Source organism: Pinus tabuliformis, chromosome 9 (assembly GCF_031772625.1).
Source record: "Pinus tabuliformis cultivar Carrire ecotype Pingquan chromosome 9, CPIR1, whole genome shotgun sequence".
NCBI classification, from domain to species: domain Eukaryota; kingdom Viridiplantae; phylum Streptophyta; class Pinopsida; order Pinales; family Pinaceae; genus Pinus; species Pinus tabuliformis.
This window is the reverse complement of record NC_142307.1, coordinates 633,593,689-633,603,821: the sequence shown is the minus strand read 5'-3', so window position 1 is coordinate 633,603,821 and position 10,133 is coordinate 633,593,689. Positions and strand designations below refer to the sequence as shown.

General features: G+C 34.1%; 1 protein-coding gene across 1 annotated transcript; it reads left to right on the top strand.

Moving 5' to 3' along the window:
- The first annotated feature begins 5,753 nt into the window (after positions 1 to 5,753).
- On the top strand, positions 5,754 to 6,460 carry LOC149150228 (endochitinase 4-like). Its single transcript, XM_089442740.1, has 3 exons — positions 5,754 to 5,880; positions 5,984 to 6,068; positions 6,166 to 6,460. Exons 1-3 carry the CDS (start codon positions 5,754 to 5,756, stop codon positions 6,458 to 6,460), a joined length of 507 nt encoding a protein of 168 aa, XP_089298866.1.
- The last annotated feature ends 3,673 nt before the right edge of the window (positions 6,461 to 10,133 follow it).

Sequence of the window (10,133 nt, the reverse complement as noted above, 5' to 3'; positions counted from 1 at the left end):
TGAAGCATACAGAAGAAAGAATTAAATAAACACATTACGCAATGATTTCCTGGGGAAATCCACAGCTAAAAACCCCTGCTATCTGTATATTGCATTAGTTAAAACATATGAGAAGATTACAATGATTTTCTCAAGCCTGAGCAACCTCTGAATAATCTCTATCTATCCCATTGCTTCCTAGACTGACTCTAGCCAACACTTAGCCAATTTCCTAGCCTTCCAAGCTCCTACTTCCTTGGGTTGTTCAATGAGGAATTAGGCCCCTATTTAATAGGAATTTTCCTCCATTGGATTGTGTGGTTTCTTTAGGATCTTCCTCTGACTACATCCATCATCTGTACAATTTGAATAATTATACAAAGGATAGTACATTGTCCCTAAACTCCAATCTCAACTGGGTCTTTCCTTGATATGACATGCATACGTTAATTATGAGTGAATCTTCATTTTAATGGTTGATTACTGCAAGAAACACCACACTCCACTAGGCAACACCACACTACTAGACCTCCCACTAGTTCCTCCAACAGTTGGAACTAGTTTAACTGACTTTAACTCAGTTAAACTGAATTAATTAATTACAACTCAAAATAAACTCAACCAGGGCTCCTATAAAGTAGGAGACACTCTACATGACTCAATTAATTGAGCCAACTAAGTCAAATTAATTTAGTTAACTAATACAAGTTGTCATGAGATGTGGAATTACAATATTCCCAATTTAATTCAACGACAAAATTAAATTATGATTTTCTTGTTGCATTTTCAACACTCCCTCTCAAAAAGAAAAGGATTGGCATCTATCTTGATCCAGTACCTTTGGAATGTATTGCATGAAACACTTCTCACTATTGTTGTTGCTACTGCAACATCTACAACTGGAAAGCATCCAAAAAATAAATAAAAATAATCACTGAATCAATCTGCAACTGTCTACTGGGAAAAATATGTTGTTGCTGACTCTTCTACTGAGCCTCCTTCTCTGTTGTCTACACTTCTCTACACTCCTCATTATCTTACTAACATTGATCCTCCCACTATTGAATAATGTGGGCCCCTTTAGCAAGGTAATGATCCATGAGACAAACACGCCTCAATGGTCCCTACTCAATTTTTGAAACTCTTGGACTAAAATTTTATATCGCCCCACATCAAACCTGGAGGTATGGCTGCAAGAAATCCCTCTGCTCACTTAGCTCGAAATTTCCCCCTACTGGAGGTCTCTGCTTGATTGGATGTCTCCACATGGCCTCCTCTTTGCTTCTCCAATTGTGGTTGGTCCACAACTCGCTAAGGATGCTTCTAAGCCTGCATGTTGAGAGGTAATGTATGCTCCCTATCAACCACAAGTCTCTAACCTTTGCCTTGCTCCTCATGGATTTGCATGCATCTTGAACCTCAAGTGCATACAAGTTCTTGACTCGCACACTGATCTGGTTCACCTGTCTCATGTTGATATGTCTAAGGAAAACCTTTCCTTGGCTAAATATCACATCGTAGCCATGATCTTCCAATACCACAACGAAAACAAGATACTTCTTTAGTCCTAGTTCAAACATCACGTTTGTGAGTCTGATACGGGAGCCAGACTCCCTCTAAAAAGTAATTGTATCGATATCATTCATGTTATACCTCCCATCATCTCCAAACTCTATGTTATGCTTGAGGTCTTTCTCCTCCAAGTCACTGAAAAGATCTCTATTCCCCGTCATATGGAACGTGGCAACGTTGTCGAGATACCACATGCTTCCCATTACATTATGTTCCCTTCATGTAATGAGAGTAAAATCAAGTTTGAATTGTGAAGCTAGAGCTTCACCTATTGCTTCTACTGTGGGATCCTTCTTGCTTGCTTTCTTCTATGGACATTTCGTGGCATAGTGCCCGAACTCGTGACAGTGAAAAAATTTGACGTTGGACAAGTCTTTCTTCTTGCCCTCCTCACCTTGGGACTTCTTTCCCCTGGATTTCTTTTCTTTGCTGACTAATGCAAAGTCATCTTCCAATTCTTTGGATGAGATCCCATCTCTGGTGTTCTGTCGAATCTCTTCTTGCACCAATTGAGAGCACAAACGCTCCCACTCTATAGCTTCTCCCTCCCATTTACTGAGTCCTGGTAGTTGTGCTAGCTCTTGGGAAGGCCTAGAAGTGCTAGGCTCACCAGATCATCTTCAGTAGCTATAACACTGACACTTCCAAGGTCATCCTGACATTGGGTGAACTTGGTCAAGTACTTTGGTATTATGTCACCCTTCTCCATATTGATTTTTATGAGCTTGTCCTTCAGTGCCATATTTTTGTGGTCATTGTTGTTTTGAAACAGGTATGTCAAGGCCTTCCATATTTCATATGGAGTCTCCTTACCGTGGAGGTTCAAGACAATATGATCTCTAACTCTTTCTAGGATAATCCTTTTCGCCTTTGCAACACATTTTCTCTAGTCTGCCAGATCTTGAGCATCAGGTGCTGGAGGCTTAGGAATATCTTTGTCTAAGAATTCCTTTAGCATGTTGTCTTCCAACACTGTCTCTATCATGTCCTACCAAGAAATATAGTTTGAACTGCCCTCAAGGGCATATTTGAGTCTCAATCCGTAGAATGACATCCTACTAACTCTAAAGTATGATACTACAAATTCGATTTCACCTGCAAAAGACAAACTTGTATTCTCCTCTTCTATAGTAATTTCAGCTCTGATACCATGTAGAAATTCCTTGTAGAGTCAAACTGCTAATTCTAATATGTTAAAACAATAGACTTGAATCTACTCTACTCATCAATGGAAACAATTAAACGATTACGAAATCATGAAGCACACAAGAGAAAGAATTCAATCAACACATTACACAATGATTACGTAGGGAAAGCCACAGCTAAAAAACCCTGCTACCTGTATATTGCATTAGTCAGAAAATATGAGAATATTACAATGCTTTGCTCAAGCCTGAGCAACCTCTGCAGTATCACTATCTGTCTCACTGCTTCCTAGAATGACTATGGCCAACACTTAGTCAATTTCCTAGTCTTCCAAGCTCCTACTTCCTTATGTTGTTCAATGAGGAATTAGGCCCTTTTTAAATAGGAATTTTCCTCCATTGGATTTTGCAGTTCCTTTGGGATCTTCCTATGACTGCATGCACCATTTTTACAATTCGGATAATTATACAATTGATAGTACATTATGCCTGAACTCCAATTTCAATTGGGTATTTCTTTGATCTGGCATGGATGAGTTAATTATGAGTGAATCTTTAGTTTACTGGTTTATCACTGCAGGGAGCACCACATTCCACTTTAGGGAGCACCACACTATTAGACCTCCCACTAGTTCCTCCAATAGTTGGAACTAGTTTAATTTACTTTAACTCAGTTAAACTAAATTAATTACAACTCAAAATAAACTCAACTGGAGATGCTATAAAGTAGGAGACACTGTACATGACTTAAGTTAGACCCTCAACTCAAATTAACTGAGTGAACTAAGTCAAATTAACTATGTTAACTAATACAAATTATCATGAGATGTGAAATTACAATTTTATTCCAAATTTAATTTAAGAATAAAATTAAATTAAAATTTTATTATTACATTTTCAACATTATTTTTATTCCTCTATTATAAAATTGGTTAATATTACTTTTCTTACACATATTTACCCAACTATTTAAATAATAATTTTAAAACAACTAAATAACATCTTAAATAGAATCATACAAAACTATAACATCTTAAATAGAACCATATAAAAGAAGCTCCATAAAAACAACAATAACTATAATTCAATAGTATAATCTTACCAATAAAATAAATTGTTACTTAAAAAAATGAAATATAAATAATCATATTAAAAATTATATAAGATATCATGTTGTATAATCTTACTAATCAAATCAATTGTTACAAGATATCAATTGTATAATCTTATATATCATGTTGAATAATTATGTTTAGGAGATCATTTCTATTTGTGTGTATAATTTAATTAGATAATTACCCATCATTATATATGTTTATTTATATAGATTGTATTTCATAATGTGTGATTATTTAATAGCTAAAATGTATACATATAAGTAAAATTTATCAGTTAATTTTAAATTCTCTTATTAAAACCTATAAAATATGTGGAGATCATATTTTGTAATATAGATTTACTAAATATTTAAAAGAATGAAATTTCTCAAAATAGGAAATGTTTGGATTTCTAGAAATTGGATTTTTCTCTTTGTTTGGTAGATTAAGATTTTTTTAATATAGATTTACTAAATATCTCAAAGAATGAAATTTTTCAAAATGTAAATTTCTTCTTGAGTTTAAAATTTGAAGAAATGTTTGGATTTTTAGAAATTGGATTTTTCTCTTTGTTTGGTAAATCAAGATTTAAAACAAATTTATGTTGGTTTTTGATAATATCACTTATATTATATATAAATTTCACATATCTATATAAAATTATTTTTAATTTTAATTTTATTAAAACTTTAACAATACATAAAGCGTTTTTTTGTTTTTGTTGTTTTGTTTTGTTTATTTGTTTTTGTGTTTTTGTGTGTTTTTTTGCATTGGCAATGTAAACTCTAGGTGGTAACTCCTTGATAACCAAGGGATTTGAACCTTGAAGCTCAAATTTGTACTACTAATTGAAATACACCAGTAGATGTCTAATAATACATAGAGTTACATATATTTTGACTTGGCATTTTTCTTTTAGATGTTTAGAATTTTATAATTTCATTTTTCAATCTGATATGCATAGTATGCATATAGCTTGTCTATTGCAATTATCTCTAGCTTGACATTTTTCTCAAATATGTTATATAATTTTATAATTTATTTTTTTGAATGTTATATATATAAAACTTGTTAACTAGGCTTATCTAAGGTGGTTAGAAGGAATGATTGGGATTCTCTCCACTCAAAGTTCTATTCCCACAGGTGACATAATGAGCTTTGATATAATGGCTTTGAGCTTTGTTGTTAAGAATGAATAGTCCCTAGAAAATGATAACATGTATTCATCATATAGAATATAAAGATATTTTCTACTTTACTTAAAAAAAGAGTTTAGTGTAAGTACTAAGTTTTATATATTTATTAATTAAATTTAAACATAAAACTTTGAAATATCATTCATGTATATAAATTTAATTATAAAATTATAAAATATTATAAATATAAATATGAATCATTATTATTTAAATTTTGTTATTTTTTAATTAGATAAACACATTATAAATTAAAAATAAAAATAAAAATAAAATAAATAAAAATTAACTTCATTAATAAAAACAAAATTACAATACAATAAATTGAATAAAATTAATTTATTATTTTTATTATTATTATTTATAACTCGCAGTAACTCCTCAGTTTATACTCCCCTGACTTAAAAATTGCTACCACTATAACTTTAAGCTATAACTTTAAGGTACAACCCTACCGCCCCCCAACCACCCCCAGCACAGCTCAGGAATAAATCAAAATTTGAATCAGTGAGCCTTAACAGTGTGTTCACTAATGAACCAACTGCACCCTTAAAGACTAATTTATTACTTTTATTATTAATTATTATCTTATATTTTTTTCAATTAAATTAATACTATATTTTATTATTAATAAATTTAACACTTTATTACACATTTTTTTAAACTGGTTGTGAAATTTTGATTTATGCTAACCAGCCATATATTGAGTCTTAAATGCTGGGCCAGCTATGTATGTGGTGCACGTCAGTGGGATAACATACATAACCATGGATTCAGATCTCCGGCGGCCAGCATGTGTTTCCGGTGGAGTGTGCTGGACCCACCAACCGCGGGCCCGCCCCGTCTCGAAACTTAAATTTGCTGCCTCCGCGGTTCGAGTTGAATCTACTGCAAGTACAAGCTCCAAACGCATTAATGATTATTCATTTGAATTTTGAAAACTCGCCCCGCCTAAACACTGAAATTTGGATTTCAAATTTGGGGATGGCTAAATCAGTTTCATTCCTGCAAAGCATAAGGAGCCGCGTTCCCTTATCAAGATGTGCTCAAGCGGAGATTGAAGAATATAGTTCCCATCCCTGGTGCGTCTTGATCCTTCATGTGACTTACTCTTAAAATCACAGTGACATATGTTACCGTAATGACAAAATGTAAGTTGGATTTTGTTAATGGATGCAGGAATTACAATTATGGACCGGCGGGGCAGGACATTGGCTTCGACGGGCTGAACAACCCAGAGAAGGTGGGGCAAGACGCCACCATCTCGTTCAAGACGGCTGTGTGGTTCTGGATGAAGAACAGCGACTGCCATTCTGCCATAACCTCCGGGCAGGGTTTCGGTGGAACAATCAGAGCCATAAACGGCGTGGAGCGTAACGGTGGAGGCGGTGGGCAGGAGAAGATTAGAGTGAATTACTACCAGACATTTTGTAGCCAGTTGGGGGTGGATCCCGGAACTAACATCTCCTGCTAAAAATCTATTTTCATGGCCACGAGTAGAAAATGTGAGTAAGTCTATGCCGAACTGGTGAATATAAGTTGCGCTGCAGCACCTCGTGCCCCTCGGGGCATGCTGGTACATGCCGTTACATTGTTATCTTCATCTTGGTCATCATGTTTAAATTTATCGTTCAATCTTCGACTCTTTCCGTTTCTATGTATTTTTTGTCTCGTAAATATACGACAATAAGTTGTCACATAGTTTTGAGATCTTACTTCAAATAAATTCACATGTAAAGTTAAAGCATAAAACCGAGTAATGTTTAATATATATTTTCACATATAAAATTAAATATCAATTTATAATGTATAATTTAATTTTTATATTAAAAATAATAATTTTAAATTATATTTTATATTAATATTAAAAATAGTTATTTGTTATCTATTTTAATAAAAAAAATGATAGGATGATTTGATCAATTTCATATAAACAATTACTATTATTTTACTAAGTACAACAACAATTTTATAAATGTTGCCAAGGGTAGTTTAATAACACCTTTTCAAAAATTAATCTAAATAGCTACTAGGCCAAGAATCTTTACGACTTTTGTAAGTTCCTTCAACATGTTATTTTAAAGAAATTAAAACTGAGACATAATTATATAATATTTAATCTAATATATTTTTATCATTCTAATACATCAATATGAATTATAACCAAGGCAACATAGTTTATCTATTGAACTTTGAAAGGTATGAACTAGCTAGGACATAGTCATACAATATTGCTAATAACCTCATAATTATAATATCTACACTTTTAAATCAAAATCCTAGAATCATACTATATTTCACTTTCCAATTGTATTAAAAACTTCCAATTTTATTGAACCATATTAAAAATAAAATATATTTGAAAATTTAAAGATTGCAAATTTAAAAATGACAACAAAAATATATATATATGTAAATAGTAAATGTCACTTTGATATAACCTCCCATATATATTTTCTACACTTATTTACTTTGAATAATTAAATAATTAGAAAACATTTTTATATTTATAAAATAATATCAAATTCAATGTTTTGAAATATTCTCCAATAGAATATACTTGGCTTCTACCCTAAGCAATTGTAATGAATGCGATGAGAAAAAACACTAAAAATCCTTCAAATTAAAAAAAGTATATCTCACTCGGTTTTTTAATATTATATATGTTAATATTATTTAAAATATGTAAATTTTTATTTTTAATATATATATGTGTAAATTTTTATTTTTAATATATATATAGTTATAGTTATAGTGGTATTAATAATAAATCTACTAAAAAAAACCAAAAAAAAACATGAAATGCTAGTTTTTATATAAATATTATTGCCAAAATAAAAGTCTTCATAAGACATTTATAGGGAATTGGTTTTACAATAAGAAAAGTTTTTCAATAAAACTTACTTTATTTACAAAAGTGTGTTTCAATAAAGTTGACTTTATTTACAAAAGTTCTTTTATAATTATGCAGAATCAAAAAAGGTGCTTTATAGAATTGAGCAAAATAGTCCTATACAAAATAGTTTTTCCTGATTAATATAGTGTTTCATATAGGTAAGAAGTCAAAAATTTTAAAATAAAGTATTGAGTAGAGTTGTGGAATTCGCGTTGAGATAAATGTTGAGAGACACTTCACTTCGGTGTAAAGACAAAAACAAGTTCATATATTGATTGCCATTTATTTTTTTTGAATTATAAGTTATAATTTTAAGCATGTTGTGATCAGTTGCTCCATAGCTCCATAGCAACTGAGCTCCATAGCTTTCAAGGTCTTGCCAACGTCTACCACAGGTTCATGTTTGGGTTCTCTCATATACCTTGGCCTTTGAATCAAGTCAACAAGGTAGGAGCGAAAGAAAATTTATTTTGGTCTGAATCCCAACAAAAGGCGTTTGTCGAATTGAAGCATCGCCTCTGCTCTGCACTAGTGCTCACATTACCAGAACTGTAACAACCTTATGAGATCGAGACAAATGCCTCTGACTATGCTATTGGTGCAGTTCTTACCCAGCAGGGGCATCTAGTGGCATATCACAGTGAGACACTTTCATACACATTTCGAAAGTATCCCACCTATGACAAAGAGATTTATTCCATTGTGTAGGCCTGCCGACAATGTAAGAATTACATTCTAGGGAAGGAAACAATCATCCACACAGACCACCGACCCTTGCAATTCATACAGACACTGATCACCGGTCATGGCATTGACCACTATGCTTGACTCTTGTGGGAACGAAGCTGTGAGGTGGCCACATCTTTACAAGAGCAATCCAGAATTCAGAAATGCATACCAGATGCTCCTGGAAGGAAAGCAAGTTCCAAATTTTCACCTCCAGGATGCGCAGTTATGCCACCTGGGACACCTCTATGTTCCTTCAACATAGTGTGCTAAGATGATTTGGGAGGTGCACTATAGTCGGTTCGTTGGACATTTCGGGGTAGAGAAAATAGTGGCAGTGTTACAAAAGTATTTTTGTTGGCCGAACCTTCGACAGGATGTTGGGAAGTACATCAAATCCTGCACTGCCTGCGCCATTGCTAAACCGACCATCAAGAAGCAAGGCCTATATACTCCTCTGCCTACTCCTAGTCAACCTTGGGAATCCATCTCCATGGATTACATGTCAAGCCTTCCTTTTACTAAGCATGGCAATGACTGCGTTTTCATGGTCGTCGACAAATTCTCTAAGATGGTCATTCTGGCAGCCTGCAAGAAGAGTATCACTGCAGAATCCACTGCGAAGCTCTTCTTTGAATGAGTGTGGGTACATTTTGGATCACACAGTGCATTATCTTAGACCGGGACAACATTTTCCTAAGTACATTTTGGTCAAGTCTATGGTTGATGTTGTATACCAAGCTCACTAAGTCCACGAATTTCCACCACCAAACTGATCGCCAAACAAAAGTTGTCAATAGGATGATTGCAGACATTCTGCGTATTTACAATTCAAAGAATCCACGCACATGGGATGAAAGGCTCCCCTTTGTCCAACACTGCTACAACAGAGCTCTCCATAGTTCAACTGGCCACACCCCCTTTCAGGTGGGGTTGGGATTCCGGTCACTATGTCCCATTGATGTGGCCATACCATTTGCGGCTACTCAAGCAGATTTGACTCATGTCCAGTTCGAAGCTGATAGGGCTAACGACTTCATTGGGTGCATTCAGCACATCCTCCAGCAAGTCCATGACATATTGGACAAAGCCAATGATAAATACAAGCAATTTCATGATCAACATCGGGTGCCACACAAGTTCCATATGGGCGAAAAATTTTAGTTACATTTGCAGAAGGAGTGCCTTGTTGAGCCCCACCGAAGGCTTCACACACTCTGATATGGGCCTTACCCCATCAGTAAGGTTTTAGGGGACAATGATTTCGAGCCCAACATTCCAACATTCCTTGGCCTACACCTAGTGTTCAATGTGAACTGCCTTTGACCATACTTTCCACCATTACTGGACAAATCAAACATTGCAGAGCAATTCACACCAACAGAGTTAAAACCAGACTACATGGAACAGGCCACAAATGATCGGATCATGGACACATAGATCAAGAACACCCACCAGCAGAAGATCCAACTATATCATGTTATCAAAGCTTACCAATTCCTGCACCAAGGCAAGTGGTTTAGTA

Bases quoted from the DNA above. Each gene is read 5' to 3' on its own strand.
- LOC149150228 (XM_089442740.1), top strand. From the start codon at position 5,754: ATGGATTCAGATCTCCGGCGGCCAGCATGTGTTTCCGGTGGAGTGTGC. The intron at 5,881-5,983 runs GTACAAGCTCCA...TGGCTAAATCAG, and splicing joins TCGAGTTGAATCTACTGCAA to TTTCATTCCTGCAAAGCATA. The intron at 6,069-6,165 runs GTGCGTCTTGAT...TAATGGATGCAG, and splicing joins GAATATAGTTCCCATCCCTG to GAATTACAATTATGGACCGG.